This window comes from Ochotona princeps, chromosome 7 (genome assembly GCF_030435755.1).
Source record: "Ochotona princeps isolate mOchPri1 chromosome 7, mOchPri1.hap1, whole genome shotgun sequence".
Taxonomy (NCBI): Eukaryota; Metazoa; Chordata; class Mammalia; order Lagomorpha; family Ochotonidae; genus Ochotona; species Ochotona princeps.
The window spans coordinates 70372801-70397931 of NC_080838.1; the positions used below are offsets into that span (position 1 = coordinate 70372801).

A 25131-nucleotide genomic window follows, 5' to 3' on the forward strand; every position below is an offset into this window, starting at 1 on the left:
GACTAAACTGTGTCTTTCCAATTTTTTTCAAAGTGCATGCTTTTGTCCATTGCTGATAGAAATATAAATTGGAATAACCTTTATAGAGGGTACCTTGAAACAAAACTTAAAAATAAAACAAGAATATCCTACAATCATTCTGTTAGGAGCTTTCCCTATGGAGGTAATCAGAAAGAATAAAAACATATTTAATCCTCACCGCCTTGTTTTTAAATGAAAAAAATTTAACATAATGGAAACCCCCCTAATTAGATATTGATTAATGAACTGCACCCTTTCATCAGGTATATAAATGGATGTAGTCACTAAAATGATGTTAAAACATGAAATAGTGTTATGGAACCATGTGTGTATGTATGTTCTCATTTGCATAAAATACTACATATCCCTTTATGTACACATGCGTTGCAAGCTGTAAGAAAAGGTACTTACAGAAACACTAAAATTGCTAATTTCTAGATTGAGTTTTAAGGCAAAATTACCTCCTATATGATTCTTCTAGAATGTTTGAATTGTCTGTAGAACCTAACTATACCATATTTAGGTAAAACTATTGTCAAAATAATCACAACACAGACTAATTTTAGAAGCTGGCATCACTGCAGACTGAATGCCCATCGCCGTGTTAGTGACTATCATATTCTAATCATCTAGGAAATAGCAGACAAAAGTCTTTGAAATGAAATAAATCATGTACAAATTCCAACCAAATAGATTCATTTCAGAATTGGCACATGAAGTAAAGCACATTTAAAGTTAAAGTTCCCTTGCAGAAGAAAGACCATCCAGTGAACCTTATGGTCTTCAAGCAATGCATAATTGTGACTCTGTCACTAAACATGCTTGTTTCTTTTTGTTTCCAAAGTAACTAAATTGTATCATTCCAATAGATTATCCCTACCCAACCTTCCAGTGCAGCTTAACATGTCACTTTTCATTTTAGACCTCAAAGAGAAAACTTATTAGTGTCAAAACTGTAATACTCAGGTGACCCTAAACAGCTATATGGTTCCCAAGATACTGTAATTATCACTCCACTTTACTTTGCTGTTATAAATTATATACTAAGGGCTATATAAAGAAATGTCTATATTATTGGGGAATATCATATGTGAATAGGAAATGATACATTTCCAACTTAAGCAGATTGATTAAATATTCTCAGCACAGCAGTATGTTAAAATAAAGTATCAAATTTGGAGATGCCAACTATAAATGTGCCTTATTATGAGACAAGTTCCCTTAAAATGTTCTCTGTAAGACTCTAAAAATATCACAAAATTCACAGAATTCTAAAAATCTAACTGCATTCTTCTGCTAAAAGGTTTGTGAAAATAGGATTATATTTACTCCAAGAAAAAAAGTTAAATTTACTTTTTTTCTCTGTCTTCACTCCAGACTGTGCTTAGTCATCACAATCAACAATTTAGATTGAAAATAAAAGTCTTTTCTGTATTCCATAAAGCTAAGAAAAACAATTTTTAAACAACACAAGACTTGCCACAAAGCATCAAACAGTATGATCAGTAACTTGAACATAGACCAAGCAATCTACAAATATAATTTAAGGTGATGGATCCATTCAGAGAGTACTTTGAATGAAAACATCACGACCATAATAAATGCTAGTGAAATATATTTATACATTGACATTTGGCAATTGAAATAGAAATATCCAAATGAATAAAGTGGCATACTTGCTAGGCAACCAAGAATATAAATGCAATGCAGTGAGTTAGCACGGGAGGATAGCTGCATACGGGCCATGCTTTCAGGAGGCTGGGGTTGAGAAGAATTTGTTTACTTGAAACTATAGTAAGGAGACTAGAGCGCCCTTATGGCAGCACTTGCTGAAAAGGGCAACAGCACAGCACCGCCTCCAGGCTGGGGAAAGCTCGGGCTCCTCTGTTTTGTTGCTGAGCTCTAAGAACAGAAACAGATACAAGCCAGTGTTGGATCCCAATGAATTTAAAGCTCACTCTTGGAGAAGTACTTCACTTGCTCCCAGAAGCTCAAGCTAAACTTGCCCGCAGTGCCTCAAGAAATCCATGAGTCTCCATTTGTAAGTCACAGGGTCCTATCAGAGCAGGCTGATGGAGACAGTGTGCTCAGCACGTTAGAGATTTGTGTAGCTCTATCTATGTTGGCATTATAATTTGATTATACTTGGGAGCCAATGGAGCCATCATTGCCTCAATTGCTTTATTTTCTATCATGGTTTCATGGTAAATGAAATACACAGTTCCCGAAGTCACCTGCTGCCAATGATGTTATATAGATATAATATATATATATATACTTCATATATATATGAAATATATACACATAAAAATACTTTTAAAAGTTTGTAGAAATTGGAATTAAAAGTAGTTTATTTGGTGCAAAAAAATTTTTGAAATATATACAACAAGATCTTGAAAAAGTTCATGAAAAGTATGTGCTAAAAACAAATTGTACAAACTGTTCTTCATTTTTTTCAGGCACTTTATGTTCTTTCATTGTATGCCTGCACATTGCCATATAATATCATCATATTGAGGATGTATCTATAGAAGTTCTGAAACAGATGCTTTAATGTGAACGCCTGCCTCCAAGCAGGCAAGACCTCCTCAACAGAGGCTGGCAGAAGAGTCAAGTTACACAACAGCAGGGCCAGGGCTCATCTGTGTTTGCACAATGTGTTTTTCCCCAGCATCCATGTCTATTTACAGCCTGACAATGAAGGTGAGGTATCTGTGAGCTGACTGCCTTTAAATGCAAGGACATCCTTCTCTGTTGACTCGTTGAAGCTGCCTGTGCTTTGGAGAATAACAGAGTGCCACATTTATGCAGACATGTGCCGTAAGTGCCACATAGTTTACACTGCCCAGTGATTTCTGCTTAGCCTTGGTCCACAGTGTAGAAAGGATGATGAAGCCAGAGTACGGCACCCCTGAATAAGTTCACCGTACTCCACTACCGCTATCTCTCAGGGAAACAGAGAAAGATTGCTTTCATCAACACCACAGAGTGTAAATGCCATCAGAATTTAAATTTGGATCTGTTTCGGTCACATATCTACAGCCCCTGAACTTAAAATAGTCTCTGACACATAGGAGACACTCCATGACTATTTGCAAAGGAATAAAGCAACCTCTGCCTCAGACCTGAGAAACTGCCTGGACTTTGGAACCAAGTCCACAAAACACTGAACTGTCTTAACTGCAAGTTGGCAAGCTGGATCAGATGCGGACTATCTGGGACACCTACCAGTGCCCACATGTCACACGCAGAGACTTAACCCCATGTGCCACAACGCCAGCTCCACCATGCATACCCAGATAAGTTTCAAAGAAAATAAAGTATAAATTAGTATAATTATGGAAAAAGGATGGAGATTTACCTAAATAATTAAAAATAATAGATCTAGCATATTACTCACCAATGTGACTTTTGGGTATATAGCTGTAGGAAATAAAACCATCATATCAAAGCAATTCCTGCACCCATGTTCACTGCAGCACCCGTGTTAATACACAACACACAGAATCATCATATGTATACACCAATGTACCATCTGATCTTAACACATGACATAGATAGATTATAAAATATGCATATAAACATCAGATAATAGCATGCCTCCTTCAAAATAGAATGAAACCCTGACACCTACAGAACAATAGATGGCACTGGAGTTTATGCTGACTGAAACAGACCAGACACAGAAACACGCATACTATACGTTCTAACTTTTATGTACAAGTCAAAAGATATTTGAAGCTGGGAGAGTGATTACTGGAATCTGAGAAGGGGAGGGGAGTGGGAATGAAGGTAGGCTGCACAGAAGGCACCAAAACAGAGCCGACTACAGTAAGAGGCTCTTGTGTCCCTCGGTGCAGTGGGTGGCCCTGACTCACAATGCATCACAAACCATTTGATGAATTCAAAGAGCTCATGAGCTCTGAACACAGGAGATAATAATTACCCAATCTATCCACTGTATATGATCAATATTTTTAAACTCTGCAGTATGTACCCAAAATGAGCAAATACGACACATCGAAAATAAAAATATGTTTTCTAAGTGAACCATTCCTCCATATACATCCACATGGAAACCAGCATAGCTGACTGACAGCCAACTCTCAGACGTCCTCACAGCTCCCCCGGGGTGAGGAAGCCCACAAGAGTAACATGAAGAGCTATGATATAGCAAGTCTCTCTCTCCTGTAGTTCCACACATGCCTGTGTAGGATCCAGACATATGAGCAAAGCTGATAGGTGACTACAAGTGTGTGAGGGAACAGAGACTCACTCACCTGAACTCATCAACCACCAAAACCATTCAAAATACAACAGTGGCTGCAAGCCTCTGTGTTTGGGGGTGATATCTCCAGAGTGTTTGGGGTTGATATAAAGAGCTAGGAGATAAAAAGGCACTTGAACATAATTGTTAAACACTTTCTCCCTTTTAACTTGGGTCAGCACAGCTGTTACAGTCTCCATCTTATTTTTACACTTTGGAAGAAATGTAGAACATGAATGCATCGGAGTAGAGTGAATACAGGTGAAATAAAAGCAGTTCTTTGGAATCAGTTACTATTTCTTTTTAGAAAGGAGCTGGTTGGCAGCACCAACAAATATCACAGAATTAACTATAGTTTGAAAAGGGACTGAAGGTGGTTTCTTTGAAATGTCAGCTTTATTCACTGCTCTGTGTTTAGCACCTTGTAAAATGTCTATTTTTTTAATGACTAGATCAACTACATGTAGTTTTGTGCATATTTTTCTGGTTGATTGAAAGAATCTAAAATATCTTTCCTATCACCAAAAATTCAGTTATTATTGATGCAAAAGTAAAGCAACACAATCTGCAATGTAACTTTCAAAACTGGTTATAACTAATCATACAAAATAAGTAAAGTCAGAGTCCCTGCAGTCCCAATATAGGAAAGACAGCTCTTGCTTTACATTAATTAAAATATATTCTGCCAGGAGACATGCAAATCCAACACGGAACAAAGCAATTGCTAGGATGAGTTTATGAGGACAGTTCAAAAGGTTCATGGAGAAGTGAGTTAAAAGGTAAGTTTAGGGGCCAATATTGTGGCACAACCGGTAAAGCCCTCACGTGTATCATTACCATCCCTTATGGGTGTCAGTTCCTGTGCCGAATGCCCCACTTCTGATTCAGCTCTGTTTGTGGCCTATGACAAGCACAAGGAGACAGACTAAGTGTATGTACCTCTGCCACCCACGTGGGAGACCCAGATGAAGCTTCTGGCTCCTGGTTTCAGCCTAGCTTATCACTGGCTACCGAGACCATTTAGAGAGTGAAGCAGCAGATGAAGACTGTTCTCTGCCTCTCTCTTCGTAACTCCAACTTTCAAAATAAATATTTTTTCAAAAAAGATAATTCGGGTAAAAAAATATTTTGAAAATCTGGCAAACTAGGAGTTCTTCTGAAAAAGCTGGCATTGTGGCAAAGCAGGTCAAGCTACCATTTGCGATCCCAGTCAGAGCACCAGTTCGAATCCTGCCCGTTTGGCTTTCCACCCAGCTTCCCACTAATATGCATGGCAGGGTAGATGATGGCCCAAGGGTTTTAGGTTCTTCCACCCATGGTAGAGACCAAGATGGAGTCCCTGTCTTCTAGCTTCAGCCTGGCCCAGGCTTTGCTTGGCAGTTGTGGCCATTTAAGGAGTGAACCAAACAATGTAAAATTTCTTCTCTTTCTCTCTAGCTCTGCATTTCAAATAAATCTTTATTTAAAAGTTTGTGGGAAATGCACACTCTCAAAAACAGGCATAGATTTCAGGATATTTTGCACCAAGATTGCCTTATCTTTTAATTGCATTTCCATGCACTTTTTGAAGTACTCTCATATATGCTCACGTGTGTGATTAAACTAAGCATGCATTGCCATAAAGAGTATAGCCATCAAATTTCAGAGAGCCAGTCTGAACACTCCAGGCAGTGTATCTAAACCTTGTGCACTGCACAAAATTAAAGCAGCTGATATGCTTTTGCCCAAATAGAATTGTAGCTCCTCATTTCCTTCCCTTCTTTTCCCCACTTGTGACTCAAGCCAGATTTCATCGAGCTATTTTTGTAATTACTAAAATGCTGGAAACACAGCAGCAGGCCAGAAGCAAGTAAAATGCAGCATCCAGCAAAAGAAACAAAATCACGCTGAGTAACGGAAAGGCCATCTGCTTCCCACTGAGCTGCAGGGGTGAGGAGGACAATCTGGGCTGCACTATTTGTGTCCTCCCCCCAAACCGTACCCACCTGCATGTTGTCGGTGGCATCCCCAAGCAGGCCTCCGAAAGTGATAGCATTCGTGACGGTCGCCAGATAAATAAAGAGAATTGCTGAAAGCGCCTGAATGTTTAAAGCATCATAAAAATCACTGGCAAAAAATGGTGCTTTCCTCTTGAGGTCCTTAATGAGTCCACCGCAGAACCTAGTAATGGAAAGAACCAGCACGTGACGAAACGCAATGTGAAGTACTACCAAACGAACGGAGGGGTAACTCACTAAACCACAGGGAAGCTGTACTTGGCATGCTTGGGTCAATGGCAGCATGCTGTTTACCATTTAGGATGAAGTCAGGAAAGGGAGGAGACAAGTTTCTGTCTCTCACTCACTCACCAAACTAGCAGTCATACCCCTGAAGGATCAGCCAGCTTGTCATTAGATGACAGTGAATTGTATAGGTTACATATTTTTGCTTAAAATAAAACTCAAATACGTGAGCCAATTACAAATATAAGACTTTTTAAAATCCCACCACTGTGTCCTTTTCACTCTCATTCAGTCCCACAATTGTCTACTGAGCATCTGTGAAACTGCAGGGGCTACAAGAGTGAACAACACAATTCCCAAAGCTCTGTCCTTGTGAGGCTTCCTTTTGGGAGGCTGGCAGCAAAAAATAACAAGAAGATCAGTAAATAAAATGCACACAACACTAGCACTGACTTGGGAAGAAGGTCGTGTAGAATTGAAGGAGCCAGAACAGACCAATTTGTGTAGAATTGGTGGCCAGAACAGACCTCTGAGAAGTAGCCTTTGGGCTAAAGACCGGAAGGAGCTAAGGAAAGATGTCTTGAAGGTGTGTGATCGAAGAAGGGGCAAGCAGAGCCTGAAGACAAGCTCTCGCAGGTGCCTGGCCTATACATTCCCTCCCTCCACACCTCACAGCTCAGCTTCCCTGCCTGTCGTGGCTTCTGCCTTTAATACCCACTCGTAATGCTCGAGTTCCCCGCAGTCTTGGCTATACTCGTCACGCTCATTTCCCCTCCAAGCCAACTCACTTTAGCAGATACATCTGCCTGGGCACCCGCTAAGCCTTAGCTGCACTGAATGTGCTGCTGCAGGTTTCTGAGTATGCAGAGTGGAGCAGGACAGGGGGAATGCTGCAGAAACTTGACACATTTAGGAGAGATGAAATGTGGAAGAATGAAGTCCCAGCCTGATGGCATTCCAAAAATCCCATAAGGAATGCCTGTAGAAATGGAAAACTATTCCCAATTGACCTGTGTTCCACAGGACCATAATGAGCTAAAAAATTCCTACTGCCCAGCAACATCACAGCCACTGCAGCGCATAGCACAGCATGTTGCTCTTGAGCATGTGAAGTGCTGGCAGCTGCACACTTTTATTCATTTAAAATACAACTTTTCTACTTACATGGAAAACTCCACTGCACAACAGCCTCATCCATCTCATGTCTCCCAACTGCATCAGGAGGCTGTGTGCAATGTCTGGTCCACTCTGCTTTTAAGGGTATCTGGTTATATGCTGATCACACAGTGACAGAACTGCCTAGCAAAGCAGGTCATAGAACACATCCCAATGCCCAATGAAAAAGGGGAGAAGAGGTTTTGAGTTCTCTATTCTTTAAGAATAAAGATGAGGACCTGGTGTGGTAGATCATTGGCTAGAGTCCTTGCCCTGCACTCGCCGGGATCCCATATGAGTGCCAGTTCTAATCCCATCTGCTCTGCTTTCAATCCAGCTCCCTGCCTGTGGTCTGGGAAAGCAGGTGAGGATGACCCAAAGCCCTGAGACCCTGCACCCACGTGGGAGACCTGAAGAGGCTCCTGCCTTTGGATTATCTCAGTTCAAGATGCTGCGATCACTTGGGGAGTGAATCAAAGGACGGAAGATCTTCCTCTCTGTCTCTCCTTCTCTCTGTATATCTGACTTTCCAATAAAAATTTTAAAATCTTTTTAAAAAGGTGAAGTAAATCCTTTCCTCTTAATTTAGGAGAAAAATCTCCAGGTGGGTTAAAAGGTAGGCAACTGCATTCTATTCATACTCAACTGCAGATCCATAAAATAGCCTGTGTTCAAAAATCCTGCCATTTTTTAGAACCCACAACATCCTAAAATAAAAACCCTACATAAAATTTTACTGAAGTCAAAATGAAGTGCAGAACATAATATTAGAAAAGGAAGATATGTCAGGAAAAAAAAAGAGATTGAAGAATCTGGGAGCCCTGAATTGCCCACTGCATGTAAAGGAGACAGATCAGCCAGCTGGGAGTTACTCCTTCCTGTAACTGGTAACTCACTTGAAGGGAAGGTACAGGAAGAGATGAAATCCTGAAAGGTAAGAGGGGCAGAACTGACACACCACACAGGCTTTCCTGCCTCAGAGACGCCTTCTAGCTGTCCTGGTCTCCGATACTCACACCCAGCAGCCTGTGTGACTACCCCTTCTTGCAGCCTATATCTAACACCTGCTCATCCAAAATGCTGCCCATGTCCACTGGTCCTTCTCTGGCCGCCCTTTCTCATGCTGCCCTGCCAAAACAGAAGTCCCTGGTTGGGATTTATTTTGTCTCATTAATCCATCTTCTTGTTTATTTATTTGCATACTGGTTGCCTCTCACCTCTACAAAATAAGACCCTCAAGGGATGGGCTTATTGTGAAATTCACTGCTGTGTCCCTTGTACCAGACATGGGTGAGTGTGACTGCAAATACTGCCTAACTGAACAAGTGACAAAGCTAGTGAACAAAAACGCTGACAGAAAGATGGAGAGAGATTCAGCTGTGCGGTGAGCCTCATAGTGGATGGTCAAGGAGCTGCCCATTACCGTCCAGTTCGCTGCAGTTCCTCACAGTCCGCGTGGCCTCCTCCTCCATGGCCTCCGTCGTGGGGCGTGTCCCCATTCATCTGAATGTTCTCGCCACCTGAGTACATATTCTTTCTAAGCAAGACAACAGAGTCCAAGAGGGTATTAGTTTACATGATTCCCTTGCTTCTCAGCTGTGTCACGCACTTGCTAGTGGAGAGGTGGAAGAGAGACTCTTTGGGACAACACTGATTCCTCCCTGTTCTACTACATTGCTAGCTTGAGAACCAAGACAAAGGGCTGGACAAACAAACACACTGAATGTATTATTTATCACCTAAGAGGGCAACTGTTCTGCCTAGGGAACAACTGATTTCCAGGAAATGTTTCTTCCTCAACTATCTCATCCAATTCCTTAACCCCTAAAGACTGCACACTTGAGTAAGCTGGTCATTTTGCATGGCAGGAAGCTCTCGAAGGATCTCTGTGACACATTCCAATATCATAACTGAGCTCTCTGACCTGTAATCACTGAAGGACATGAAACACGAAATGCTTCCTTAATAGTGCCAAGGCAACGTGAAACAATGTACAACCCTGATTCATCTGGGGTCAGAGATTCAGTTCAATGGGCACCTGACAATACAGAGCATAGCCTGGGCCTGCTGCCTTTTCCAAACAGAATTTCCTCTCCAGGGGTATCTGAGCAACTGAATATTCCCAACCACCCATGAGTTTACCTTTTGTCAGAGGACGGGAGACTCTTGGGAGGTTCTATCCTGATGGCCGGGTCCCACTCTCCAGGTGGCAGGACAATGACTTCATCCAGGAACTCGTCGATGCCAGCAATCAAGTCATGCCTATCTTTTGCTTTGTAGGCAATGTCGTGGAATACCTAAAGTAGGGTAACAGAGGTGCTGATCCACTAAGTGAATTTCCCACGTAACTCCACCAAGCGAAGCCCACACAATGCACTGAAGTACCAATGTTCTCACATTTCCTACTATTCAGCTGGTTCCAAAATATTTAGTTATTCCGATTACAGGATCTCCCAAAATACAGGTGGGTGTGGGGGGTGGTGAAGGAGGAAATGCTTGTGTTCTTTCTAGATTAGTTTTCGCCACCTATCAATTCTGTAAGACAACTTTGCCCTTCATCTCCTCTGGGTATGTGCCTCCACAGATGCAGTTGCCATAGAAGCCAGATGAGAATGGTTTAGAGAGACATGCTACAAGTCATTTTGGGAAGTAAAAACTACTGGGACAAACAATCCCTGATCATTCAATAAGGAAAAAGTTCATGCTGAGTGTTAACATTAGGTTAAGACCCAAACACTGTAGTTCTGACACACAAATGACACAAACTACTAAAAAAAGAAAAAACTGAGTGACAGACACCAGCAGCTCAGTAAGCAAGGGGATTTAACTACGTGCTCATCTGCCTCGTTTTTAGGAAGGAAATAGCTTCCTTCCTAAAAAGCCTTCCAAGGGAGCACAGGCTTCATGTCAGCTATACAGGATATTCAACGAGAGGGACACAGGATTCAACCCTTTCGTCAGCTGCTTCCTTCTTCTAACCAAGCTGATGTTGCGAGAGTATTTTACATGTCATCCAAGATTGTCATACTCCCTTAGTTCTTTCGTTAACAGAAGGGAAGACGGCTGCTGTCCAATACCCTTAACTCTTCGCAAAGGTCATCATCCCTCTGTCTCTGGAAAATAACTACTCAAAGGAGCCCATCAAGCAGAGTCTCATGGTCTAGGGGTTGTGATTGGAAGGAAGGGTCATGTGATGTGCCAGCACAGCCTCTGGCGCAGACACAATCATCCCCCAACTTCTTTTGCAATCTCCCATCACAGAGGCTGAAAAGTCAGAAATTCATTGTCCCAGCTAACCCCAAGGATAGAGCGTGACAGCTCTAATAAATACAATCTAAGAGAAAGGCTCTCTAATTAAGCTTTCAAACATCTGCTAAACCAGATCCAGCTGATGTCACCTTACCCTGGTCTTCCTATCCTAAACCAAGGGTGAGGTGGCTGGAGATGGCTGCAGGCAAAGCTGCTTCACAGAGGATAAAAAAGTCACAACAAGATCTTGAAGCAAGAGCCTTCATTCTTGATTTGTCATTGAGCATTTACGTCAACCCCAGCAACTGCCCACCTCTAAAATTCCTATTCTACAAGAAAAAAATAAACCTCACATTGCCTAAGCCTACTTGATACAACTTAGAAGAAGCACTTTTTAAAACAAGGAAGCCTTTGACCATCACATAAATTTAAAACGTCATCTTAAAAACTACGAAAGAGAAACAGGGATATGAAGCAGATCTCATTATATTCTTAGAACTGTACCTATAAACTTCACTAAATCTGTTATCTTTTTTTTCATCAATGACCCATTAACATGAAAAAGGTGTTTAAAAAAAAGGAAGTGACTGATGCAAGAAACACATGTTTCCAAAGCGGAAAAAACACCAGAATAGCCGTACATCAGTGCTCTCAGCCCCTGAGTAGTTGCCATGTAGAATTCTATAATGAAGCAGACAACAGCTCCATTCTCCACATAACGTGGAAAATCCGAAAAGTCAAGCAACATAGTTTGAAAAGCAAAACATCTAATTAACAGTGAACTAGAGAGACACAGAGGCAGGAGGCAGCGGTGCCGCGTGCCGACAGTATTTCTCCCACCCTGGTACCAGCTCAGAGTTCATCACATCCAAAAAGCATGTCAGTTAACATTTCTAAAATGTTAGCACATTAAAAATACTCAGAAAAAGAGAAGCCAATATGGTTTGTTCTAACACAGAGTTTACAACCTCAGACATTTTGGAAACTGTGCGCTATAGAGTGTCAGGACATGTGCAACCAATGCTTGTGCCTCCTGTACGAAGGAGCCAGGTAATCACACAGTGCCAATGCAATAGACTGTGACAGCCAACTCACAGCATGACAGCGACACAAATAGGCCACTCACAGAAGCCCTCCTTCCTGATTCCCTACCTCGTCAGACATCAAGGTAGCAATGGCTCTGCCAATCTCGTGGTAGGACTTGGCTTTCCCCTTCGGACCTAAGAGGATGAACAAGAACCTAGTGGAAAATAAAAGGAGGAAAAGCTATTAACACTCATTTCGTTATTCTTGGTACACACAAACCTGAGAAAACTTCATCTGCGTTTGTATAAGCATTAGGTGTCGAATTTATCTTTCCAATATCTTATTTTTAAAACCTCAATATTCTGGGCCCAGCATGATGGCTCAATTGGCTAGTCCTCCGCTTACAAGAACCAGGATACCATATGGGCGCTGGTTCACGTCCTGGCTGCTCTACTTCCCACTCAGCTTCCTGCTTGTGGCCTAGGAAAACAGCAGAGGATGGCTTAAATCGCTGGGGCCCTGTGGCCATGTGGGAGAAAAGGAAGAAGCTCCTGGCTCCTGGCTTCAGATTGGCTCAGTTCCTACCCTTGAATAAAAATAAATAAAAATCTTTAAAAAAACAGCTTACTTTTCCTGATGAGAGACAACATGCTCTTTGACTTAACTGCACAATACAAATTGTTGTTTAGTGCAATTGGTAGCAAAAGAGATGTTCCTTCACCAAGCAGGAAAGGTTCACTTTCTATGCTTGATAAACCACTCCATCTTTCTTTTATAGCTTTTCTTCTCTCTCCATTTCTACTGACTTTCAGAATCTCTGAGGCAACTCCACTAAACATAATAACTGCAAAGATTTAGGGCATCTTCAGATTTCTCTGACTTTCCTTACCCACTATTAGCAGTGACAAATAAGTCTTCCCACATGTTCAAGAAATGTTTCCACTCAAAAGTGATCAGGTATCAGCAAAAATCAAACCCTCTACAAGTAAGCCACACAGAGACAGCCAAAGTTAGGACAGACACATTTAAAACAGAGCATCATCCACTAAGAGTTAAAGTTCTTTGATGGGCTTCCTATTTTCCTTTCCATACTGCTTTTCTTAAGGAGGCCAAAATACAGCTCCATCACACCAGGCAAGAAGCCTGCAATAACTTAGGGTCATCTCTTATCCCTCATGGACCACATGGGCAAACATTGTGAAGAAAGGAATCTGATGGGTAAATAAGAAAAAAACACATACATGGTAACATTGGCTAAATCCCCACCTTATTATTGATCATGTCTTTTCTAACAATAAATTATGCACAAATACACACAGTTTTTAAAACACCAGCAAAACATTTTACATTTATCACTTCATTCAAATTTCCATCAACCCTTTGCAGTAAGGACAAGTGAACTATTTCCACTTAATGGATGGAAACTGAGGCCAAAGGAAAGTAAGGGATGTGTATAGTTAAATGAAACAGAACAGACCAATAAGCCTCTTACTCTTATCACTACACATTTCTGTCTAATTTTATCTGTCTGACCCCTTCAACAGAGAAAAAGTGTGCCACTTGCATGGATCACAATATAGCAAGAGCTACTATACTTAATAAGAGACAGAAATCTTAGGTTAAGATTTCATATCACCAGAAATGGCTCAGCACTTCACTTAGCCAAATTGTATTACTCATTTGTCTACTTTATACTTCACTTTAGTAAGAGTTCTTTTTTTTTAAAGATTTTATTTATTTTATTACAAAGTCAGATATACAGAGAGGAGGAGAGACAGAGAGGAAGATCTTCCGTCCGATGATTCACTCCACAAGTGAGCCGCAACGGCCGGTGCTGCACCGATCCAAAGCCGGGAACCAGGAACCTCTTCCAGGTCTCCCACATGGGTGCAGGGTCCCAAAGGATTGGGCCGTCCTCGACTGCTTTCCCAGGCCACAGGCAGGGAGCTGGATGGGAAGTGGAGCTGCCGGGATTAGAACTGGCGCCCATATGGGATCCCGGGGCGTTCAAGATGAGGACTTTAGCCGCTAGGCCACGCCGCCGGGCCCTTTAGTAAGAGTTCTAAAAATGCTCTTGGATACATGATCACATTCTCCCCCTATAAAATTCAAAGCAGATAGGGGAAAATAATCAAGAGTATAAAAAGTATAAAAGTTTGCATATGCATATCTTATACTAGAATAACCATAAATACACCCAGTACTTATATTTCTTAGAAAGCAGCCCTGAGCATCATGGCACACTCTCTTTCTGGAGTTTGCACAGTAGAGGAAACAGCAAAAGTGATCAGCAGACACGAGGGTCAGCTCAACCATGAAGGAAACCATGAACTCCCGATGCTGAAGTTCGTGAGTCCAGCACGTGCCTTCGTGTGCACTTCATATACAGCCGTATACCCCTTCCTGATGACACAGTGCTCCTATGTGACAACAAAGTGTGCTTTTCCATAGAGACTGGTTATTGATTTAAGTGTATCACAAGCTGCCCTCCACAAAATTAATTAATTAACCACTAAGCAAAGCATGGATTCTACTAAGAAACATTGATCTCATGGCCCAGTTCCATTTGCCTGTCTACATAGGACAGCTATCCGGAAAGACAGTGAGGGAGCATGTTTAAGCAAAAAGTGGCAGAGGTTATGCCACCACAGAAAGTATTGAATTCCTGTTTCCTTTCACATAGTGCATTTTTTAAAAATAATGGATTTCTTTTGTCTGTCCTTTGTTATTGCAACAATCGATTAAATCCTAACTGTTCAGTACTGCAGATTAGGCTGAATGTCTCCAGAATCATTGTGAACCATCCTAATTCCACCTAAACATCTCCTTCATGATCTTAGTTTACGGCATACGCTATGGAAATGTATCTGTCCACTGACATTTGACTTCCTTATTGGGTTGGCTATATGGCCACAAGGCCAACATACTGTGTTGTTAGCAAGAAAAACATCTGTCATCAATGGTCCTCCAGTGAAAATCCTGGCAGATGACAGATAGCTGCTTCATACACAGACAGAGCTATGCAGCCTCCAAAGTAAATACCATGAAATCCAGGGATGCATTCTCCATAAAGCAGTTACTCTTTCCTCTTTGTTCAATAATATTAAGGAATGAATAGCAGTACTGGATTAAAGGTGTATATCACATATACTATAGCAATATGAGAACAAAATCAGTAACCTAGACATAAAGATATTATTCCTCTTTCCTCGCTAATGCAATTTTTGATCCACAAAATATTATATTTCTCCTAAATGGAATACCACAAGTACCTAATAATAGCAACATGGTGTATGGCCAGCATTATGAAAAACAGTAAAACCATTGCCTATAACCCATTATCCAATAGGGCAACCAGTTCAAGTCCTTGCTGCTCAACTTCCAATCCAGCTGCCTGCTAATGTGCTGGGAATGGGTGGCCATGTGCTTAGGCTCCTGCACAACGTGGGAGAACCAAAGGAAGCTCCTGCCTTGGACCTGGCCTGACCCTTGCTGCTGCAGCCATTTGGGGAGTGAGCCAGTAGATGGAAGATAGCTCTCCTACATGCTTTCCTGCTGTAAAGGTGCCTTTTAAGTAAATAAAATTAATCTTTAAAAAAGAAAAGAAAGAAACAACATGATGACATCCCCCCAGGCAGGAAGAGTTCAGGAAATCCATGCCCTTAAAATCATACACAGAGGGATCTGAGAATCCATAAACATTGGGAAACAGCAGTTCAATTCTATAAGTTCATCTGCAGGATTGCAGGCCCCAAGGTATATCGAATGTGGACTGCATGATGGAAATAGGGCCAAGACAGAGAAGCAAATTAACCACAGAGAACAAATCCAGGAGTGGAAGTTCACTCCACCTGAAACAGATCCTCTCCCCCTTAACCCTCAAAGAGGCAAAAATAGGTTGCAACTTTCACAATTGAAACACATTCTGTTAAACTCAGCGTTTATAAGACACGGAATATTCCTTTCATGATCTAAGCTGTTTTTTGTCAATGGACAGATGTTATTTTTAACCAGAAGCTTTTTTTTTCTTTATTAAAAAATTAGGGTAAACATCACATTGGTGTGGCTGGAAGGCCCTGGCCCATGTTAAAAGCTCAGGGGAAAAAAAAGAGAGAGAGAATTTATGTTACTGAGTTCTTTCAAATGGCTCCTAAGTCCAATAGGCCAGAATTAGAGTTTGTAATAGCACCTAATTGTCTCAAGAGTCTTCAGGGAGCCCATTTTCTACTTTGGTGAGCATTTCCATGTAACTAATTATGCCTGAGGAGGATGCCTCCAGCAAGCTCCACAAAGGCAAGTACCAGATGATCTGTGTCCGGAACCGATGGCCTATATTCACATTCACGGAATAATTATAGCCAGAAACACAGCATAATATCACAGAAGGGGCTGGCATTCCTAAACCATTCCATCTTTTGAGAAAGGATGCGCATCCCCCTCCTTCCTGATCCATCACTGCTATTTCTAGAATAAACTCAGCATAGACCAATCCTTTACCCCTTTTTCTCAACACAGTAAATCAAATACCCCATTATTCATATTTAGTGGTTTTGGAAAATGTAGCTAAACTGTAGCGTTCACAATAGACTGATGAGAACCACAAATCACCATAACTAACCACATTATATGCAGCTAGCAAACAGCTTTGTGGACAGACAGAACTGAATTAGTAGAACCTCCATCACGATCCCTTGAACAGATTGTTAAAAATGGTTTTAACATGTAAGTACAAGTGGCTTTTCTAGGCAAGTCATTATTTACAACATAGAATACTTAACTTAAAGCCACACTAGAAGAGTAAGCATTCTAGTATTGTAAAGGGCTTCAGCTTACTGAATAAACATGTCCAATAGATGGACAAATTAAGGTCAGAAAAAGACAAACTCATCTACAGCTTTTATTGCTCCTTGTGGGAGAAATCTAAAATATTTTATTCCAACCCTTTCAAGTTTTCTCCTTTCCTTGGGCTCGCCTAAAATCTGAGTCAGAGTCTGCAGTTCTATTTCCAGCATGCATAGTCAATCTTTCCCATTGCCTCCATCCCTCAACTGTAAAATACCAATAAAAATATTTATCCCTGCTCTGGCTCATAAATATGAGTGAGTGGTGGCCTCTGTGAGCGGATCTAAGATGACAGCAAAGTGCCTAGAAGATACTAGGAAAATCATAAACATATCTTACCAAGTCATCAAAGATCAAAGAACAGCTTGTTTGCTTTCACATGAAGGGCAAGTTAGGCCCCTAAGCATACAGACATCCACCCAGCTGGGGGTCCGGCAGCTGCAAGCAGAAGCTGAAACAGCCACCAAGTAACAGCAAACAGAGAAACATGGGGACTCTACACAAGAAGGGAAGGTGCAAAATAGCAATGCTGTTTGTTAGAATAGCAGGAGCAGTAACACACAGCTTCCCTCCAGCTTAGCAAAAGGAAAAGCATTGTCATCAAAGGGTCTCACAACACAGACATTCCTGGTCTCCCTGAAGAAGACCACAGTGGCAGGCATGTCACAGTCCTTGGTGAAATGCAGGCCTATCATGTTCCTTATGGGATTTCCTTTATTGGATTTCACAGGATGCAGCCCTGGTAAATGGCCCCATATTACCCAGCACAGAAAGACTTTAATGAGACTCCCTGCTCTGTGATCACAGCTTGCACTGATTGGGGAGGGGAACAAATGGATAAGCTACTTCCTGGAAAAATGTTAACATGTGAGGATACATTGCTCAGATTATTGCCCTGAAATAGTTTTATGATATTATTGAATTACAGTCGCTTGAACTGCTTGAATCCTCTTGTTAATGCAAACGATGCTGTATTTCACCTCTAGAGTAGTCCAGCCCTCCAGGGCTGAAGAAAAAGAGCATGAGCCAGACAAGAGCAGATGATGAGAGGGACGCAAAAACGGTCATGATTTGCTACTCAAAGCATGTGTGTTATTGTTCAATAAAAAGCCTTTTAAAGTATTTTTTATTTGTAGCTTACAAAGAAAAAAATGGTAATAAAAAATGAAAAGGCAGGAGCAATTTTCTCTAACACCACTTGGCATGTTTTTTTTCCCTTTCAAACCCCAGTACAGTTTGTCCAAAAAGACATAAATAAAGCCGTAGGGGCACTGACCTGGCCTTCGGCCATTATCTGAGTCAGCTGTTTGCCAGGTGATTGCTTTGATAGAACTGCAAGGCTCTGCTAGAATCCTTTTCAATCAAAATGTTGAGATACAGAAAACACAAATCATGATAACCCCACTCACTGAATAAGCTGTGATCGTCTCCATCCCACTGCTAATCATCCAATGATGGACCTAGAGACGATCCTTATTTTAAGGCTCTAAGAAATGTAAGTATGACACTAGACTCTTTACCGTTGCCTATACCTACCACAAAATTAGACTTGTAATTGTTATTAAGGGACTGTACTACTGTGATAATTTGAGGAAAAATGGCAGAAGGGGAAAACAGAGAGGAAGGAGCAGGAGGAGCAGGGAAGACCCCTAAACCTTCAAAACTGTATTGAAGTAAACATACCGAAATAATAAATTCAGAAAAAGAAATGTAACAATAACTTTTTAAAAAAACATGTAACCAGGAGCAGCGGCCGATAACCTATAAATTAAGAAGCCTTTGGGAATTTCCTCCTAAGCTGGCTCAGAGTGAACCTTGAGCCTTTTGGCACTGTTGGTCAATCACATGAGCACACCGGGGAGGACTCACCGCCCTTCTGCTCATGTGAGGAAACCTCCGGAAGATAAACAGTCACCTGTCCCTGTCTGCTGGGACCCACAGTGTATATACCCCAACTCCCACAAGGTGCTTCCACATAATGAGCTTCGGTTGTCCATCTGACAGTCACAGGTGTCTCTGTGAACTCTTCTTCCAGGCAGGTCAAGCGTCCTCACCCTAAAGAGCTTAGCAGCCAGGGGAGAGATGAAGATCACTTCTGTGCCATGAACCGAGCACAGACTGTGAGCCAGGTACAAACATATGTGACACGAGACACATTAACTAGGAAGTGTGCAAGATAAAGTGTCCAGCGTAACATTCTTACACAAATGTGTTCACATGTGTATGCATGTGCAAACTCACGGCCAATTTTCTAATAAACACAGAGCAAAATGAAAGTAATCATGACTTCTGAGCCTTTGACAATTCAACTCTCACACTCAGGTCCCTAAGCTATAAAACCTGAGCACTTACAGTTCATACTTGTGAATATCATCATAAGAACTAGGTAAAATAGCCCATAAGGATAGACTTGGGCACAATCCAATAAATTATTATTATTTCTAATGTTAGTACTCACAAGTGTCAAGTAATATTTTTAACTTTTTTTTTTGAAAGTCAGATATACAGAGAGGAGGAGAGACAGACAGGAAGATCTTCCGTCCCATGATTCTCTCCCCAAGCGGCCACAACAGCTGGAGCAGAGCCAATCCGAAGCCAGGAGCCATAGGAGCTTCTTCCGGGTCTCCCATACAGGTGCAGGGTCCCAAGGCTTTGGGCCATCCTCGACTGCTGACTGCTTTCCCAGGCCACAAGAAGGGAGCTGGATGGGAAGCGGGGCTACCTGAATTAGAACCAGCGCCCAAATGGGATCCCGGGCGTGCAAGGCGAGGACCTTAACCACTACGTTATTGCGCTGGGCCCAATATTTTTAACTTTCAAATTTTTTTGTTAAAATATGAAGAACATACTTCATGTCCATCAGCACAACTGTAATATGGTACTTCACTCCCTCCATCCCTCACCCTTCCTTTTTCCTTCTCTCTTAACTTCATCATAACGTATTTCTAATTTACTTTATAGCCACAGACTTAATGTTCCACTAAAGAAATCAGTAAGCAAAAACTAGAACCACCACTGTTCACCAGGAATATAAGAAGAGGGCTATGAACAATAATCAAATCCCAATGCATCAGTTTCATTCCTGTGGGCCAAAGAATTTGATAGTATAAAAGTCAGACTTCATCATCTTTCAAATTTCTGCAGTGTGCTAGCACTAGATGTGTCCATCCAGTGATCTCCATCCTGACAGATATTTCCCTACGAGCGCATTGTATATGCACGCGCCAGGTCTGACAACAGCCTACCTTGTGGGCACAGGGACCTCAGTCAGGGCGCCCAGCATGACAGCCTGCTGTAGTCGAACAAAGGCAATGAAGGGCGTATCCAAGAAGTCAACCTCCCCAACAAGCACGTTGGAAGCTTCTGCATCACGTGGCAGTTTTTTCATGAACTTATTTTTCAGCTGCGTGGAAAGAACAAGAAAATACAACTTATTTCCAAAGAGGGGTACAAGAGGCGACATCCCATGTGTCTAAAACTTTTGGGAAATTTCTTTATGAATAGGCACCAGCTTTATATTCAATCATTCAATTACAATAAATATTTATCTAAACCTTGGATTCAAAGAGTATTGAAGGTACAATCTCATAATTTACATATGAAATAATATGCAGCACAACCATATGCCCTCATTTGTTCATTCATTCAGTGGAAACTAACGGGAGGGTGCTATAAGCCAACCCATGATGTAACTCAGAAGGCACAGAGATGGCTAGACCGATTACACACTCTCCTTAGGTCATATTTCCATGGGGGAGATATAAAGCACAACTTACAGTGGTGACAAGTGCTAAGAAGGAAAAAAAATACAGATAAGAGGATTGTTTTAGACAAGGTAGTTAGGGAAGACTTCTGGGGGAAAAAAATGGACTTGCTATCGGGATAAAAGTACAGGTCATGCAAAAGGCCAAGCACAGGAAATTTCTAGGTAGTGAGAATGGAATGTTCAAAGCCTTGTGACAGGGAGAACCTTGGGATTCAGAATAATACAAGCTCAGGTGTTGGGCTGGCTTTGTAGCACAAAGATTTTGCCAATGCTTGCAATGACGGTATCGCCCTCTCTATCCGAGTACGAGAATCCTAGCTTCCTGCTATACTCCTGAGAAAACAGAGGACGGCTCCCTGCTACCCAGGTAGCAGATGAGGATAGAGATTCTGGCTCTCTGCTATTGAGTCGAGTGGTCGTCTGAGGAGGGAATGAGCACATGAGGCTTCTCTGCTTTCTCACTCTTTCTCAGAGATCTGTTTCTGTCTGTCTTCTCCTTCTCCCTGCCCCTCTCATTCTCACTCTTTCCCTTCCTTTCCTCCCTTTATTGACACTTTGCCTTTCAAATAAATAAATAAATATTTTAAAAAGAATAACTCAACTGAAGTAGGAGAGTAAATGGCAGCAGATGAAGCTGTACAGGGAAGGGAGCACTAGGTCATAGGGCCTTGACGGCCACAAGAGGAGTTTTAAAAAACTGCTTTGTATTGTTTATTTGAAAGGCAAAGAGAGAGGAGGGGGGGAGGGAGCAGGTGATGGAAGAGAAGGGAAACAGAGGAAAGAGGAGGTCTTCCATCCATTGGCTCACTCTCCAGATGGTTGCAGCCGCCAGGGTTGGGCCAAGTTGAAACCAGGAAATCAGCAGTTGATCTAGTATTTCCACATGAGTACTTGAACCATCACCTGCTGTCTCCCATGGAGTGCATTAGCAGGAAGCTGAGGTCAATGGAACTGGAATATGAAACAAATACTCCAAAGTGAGACAGGGGCATCTTAACTGCGTGTCAAACACCCACACTTGACCTTTGAAATGTTTAGGCAGGAATCCTGGTGGAAAGGTAGAAGACATACATTGGGAGATGTCACCAGATCCAGGGTATTTAAGGCCATGAAACAACAAAATAATCGTTGGTGTGAGTATAGATATCAAAGAGGGAGAAATAATGACACTATGGGCCACTTTACCTTTTCTAGGCAAGGGAGAAGAAATCAATACAGAACACTGAAAAAGAGTAGTAAAAAGGAAGAGAAGATCAGGACTTTACCAACAGTTAGGTGAAGAAAGCACTCAACAAGGCAAGTATATTGGCTGAGCCCCAGCCTGCTGAAAGCTCAAAATACGATGAGAAAAGGTGAATGAATGTGCCAAGATGGAGATGGCTGGGGTCTTGAAACTAACCACTGTAGTGGGTAACAGGGTACCCAGCGAAGAAAGAGTGATGAGAAAGCAGAAATGGGAAGTAGAGATAATTATTTTGAGAACATAAAGAACAAGGAAATCATGAAATGAGGATACCGGCAGAGGAGAGCATAAAGCAGGGGATTTCTAGAGATGGGAGAGATAACAGCACTTTGCAATGTGAACGAGAATGATGTATGGAAGACACATACATGATGCAGAAGAGATAGGGGAGAACTGCCAAAGCAGCTCACGCAGCCCTAAACCAGCCAAACAGAACAAGCCCCCATCGCAGTTGGAGGAATCTAACTTAGATAAGGAAACGTAGAGCTGGAGAGCTCAGGGGTCCTCCCCAGGCAAGACAGACGATGATGAGGGTACAAACGAGGGTGATTTGGGAGATCTGGGGTGGTGGGATGGCAAGAGAGCTTCTGGGCACTTAGATTTTTGCAGTGAAATGCAAGTGAGCTGAAGAGGAGGAGGAATAAGGAGGCATGCAGGGGATGAAGGAGAGACCAGAAGGTTCAAGTGGCTGTCTTGGAGAGTGGAGGTTGCTTAACACACGTTAAAAGGTAAGCCCTGCTCCCCTAGGTCTTATTCTTTCACATACCTCAAGGAAAGTTTTTGAAGCATCATGGGGAGATAAATAAAAGAATTCTGCATGATCAGAGAAATCAGAGTCCTAATACACGGTTATCACCCTAGATAAATATCCCTCCCCTTAAGCCAAAAGTGGCAGTTGAACTTAGTATTTTCTGCCATGGAGTATTGCTGAGATGGGAAGCGGCAGGCATGACCCAATTTTCCCCTTTAATAAAAAGGCTATGCCGACATTTTATTTTCAACTTCCACTTAAGAGTTCTTAGGAAAAGAAGTGACAGGAGAACTAAACCCTAGAACTCCATCACAATCAGTAACACAGACTGTTTCCTTTAATGTTACACTCTAACCACTTGGAAGGAGTGGGGAATTCTAAGTTTTTACAACTAATTTCCCCAAGAAATGCTAACATTTTGAAATTCCTCCTCACAATGCATATATGAACAGATCAGCCCTGGGAAGGCTTCATCAACATCAAGTTGCACCTGCTACTATCGTCTAAGGAAGCTGTAGGAATGGCTCGTTCTCCACATTCAGACTATAGGAAATGGCCAAGTGTCCAGACACGGGAAAAGCAACATTGCTAGAATAATCTTCCTCCGGGTCTTTCTAGAGCGAGTTCTTGTTACCAACATAGAACACAAAGCTCAGTCATGATCTAATTTTTACCTGCTCTTCTCATTAGTGGACTTCTTGGCCCAGTCAGGCAGGTGGCCGACCATAATGTCCTCTGCTCTATGTAGTTATCTTCCCAAACTCATGATCAAAAAGTATCCTTTTGTCATTTCTACCTCTTCTAAACATCCTGCAGAACTCAGTCATCCTTCAAGGCTTCCTTCCACCCCTGCATGCTTCCCAGTAAGTCTCAGAGGCTCTCACTTCTGAGTCAGACTCTTGTCAAGGAGTAAGTATCGTTCCATGAGTAAAACAAGGCTAACAGCAGCTTACTCCACATGGTGTTGAACACTACCTTGGACACAATTCATCTGTAATGAACATTATTAATGGAAGCAATAGACACGAGAGCACCAAAAATTAAGGTATAAAACCATAAAATACCCCTCAAGAGCTGGACGTATGTTATTTATTTTTAAAGGTTTTATTTATTTGTATTGGAAAATCAGATTTACAGAGAGAAGAAGAGACAGAAAGGAAGATCTTCCATCCACTGGTTCACTACGCAAGTGGCCACAGCAGTCAGAGCCAAACCAATCCAAACCCAGGAACTTCTTCCAAGTCTCTCATGGGGGTACAGGATTCCAAGGCTTTGAGCCATCTTATTCTGCTTTCCCAGACCACAAGTTGGAAGTTGGAAGGGAAGTGGAGCGGCCAGGACACAAGCCAGTGCCTACATGGGATCCCCACATGTGCAATGTAAAGACTTTGGCCACTGGACTATCATGCCAGGCCCTGCAGTTACTCTTTAGGCTCTAGCTGGACCATAGTAATTTTACCTGGATCTGTCAAAACAATTTATGACAACACATGTAGGATATCCTATGGTTGATTATTTGCTTCTACAGAGTCTCATTTATATTGGGATAACTTTATGGAGATCACCATTGACCATACAGCAGAATTAGGTGCATATTTTTAAGGCCAAAGGAAATAAAGTAAATCCTATATGCTTTAAAGGGAGACAGTTGCGAGGGCAAGTTCCTTGCGATAGCTCAGACTGTGCTTCTGTCTAGTGTTCTAAAAGAGAAGTGATAATTACTCTAAGGTAAAATCCAGTGTTACTGGAGGTGCTGCCAGAGCTCAGCACTTGGATGGTTCCTTTTGTCTACAAGCACTCCCTGGAGTGCTCTCCCTAACCCACTATCCGGCAAATTCAAAATCCAACTGTTTCTCACCACCTTCATTGACAGCCTCTTTGTTCCTGCAAGGATGACCCTCCTGGCTGGGTTACTTGTCTCTGTCCTTGATCTCATCTATTCACTAATGCAGGCAGAGAAGACCAATCCAGTTTACGACACCCTTCTTCCCAAAATCTGCATTGGAGCCCAGTTCACTGTGTGAAGTTCAGAACCTGGGACAACTCGCAGACCCCACACTTCTTACAGCTCCCCAGCCTCATTTCCAACTTTTCCTTCCCTTCTTCTTTGTGTCCAGCGTTCAGAACTCTGTGTCCTCCCTCACACCCTCCAAGCATGCTCACCCCAAAACATTCCTATGTACCATCCCTCCACATGGACCCTCTCTGCCTTCAATCCCTCAGGGCCAGCACTGTGGTGTAGTGGTTAAACTCAACACCTGTGATGGCAAAATTCCAAATGCATGTCAGTACACGTCTTGGCTGCTCCATTTTTGATGCTGGATTCCCGCTAATATGTCTGGGAAAGCAGCAGAAGATGGTCCAAGTGCTTGTGTCCCTGAACTTACGAGAGAACTGGATAAAATTCATGGCTCCTGGCTTTATCCTGGCCCAGCCCTACGATAGTGGATGAATCAATGTACAGAAGATCTTTCTCTGTGTATTTCCTTCTCTCTTTCTAACTCTTTCAGACAAATAAATAAAATCTTTTGTTTTAAAGTCAGCCTCTCATCCGAGAGGCCTTCCCTAACCATCCCCACTACAATTTCA

The 25131-nt window shown here is 42.0% G+C and overlaps 1 protein-coding gene across 3 annotated transcripts in view; it reads right to left on the reverse strand.

The window, feature by feature from the left end:
* The window catches only part of SLC4A4 (solute carrier family 4 member 4), a 336295-nt gene that overhangs the window by 88115 nt on the left and 223049 nt on the right, over positions 1–25131 (reverse strand). For all 3 annotated transcript variants that reach the window (XM_004596192.2, XM_058667227.1, XM_058667228.1), the window contains 5 exons: positions 20028–20185; positions 12067–12154; positions 9808–9962; positions 9089–9202; positions 6274–6448 (listed from right to left, as the gene is read on the reverse strand). In XM_004596192.2, coding sequence (XP_004596249.2) covers positions 6274–6448; positions 9089–9202; positions 9808–9962; positions 12067–12154; positions 20028–20185 — 690 coding nt within the window. The remainder of the gene's footprint in view (positions 1–6273; positions 6449–9088; positions 9203–9807; positions 9963–12066; positions 12155–20027; positions 20186–25131) is intronic.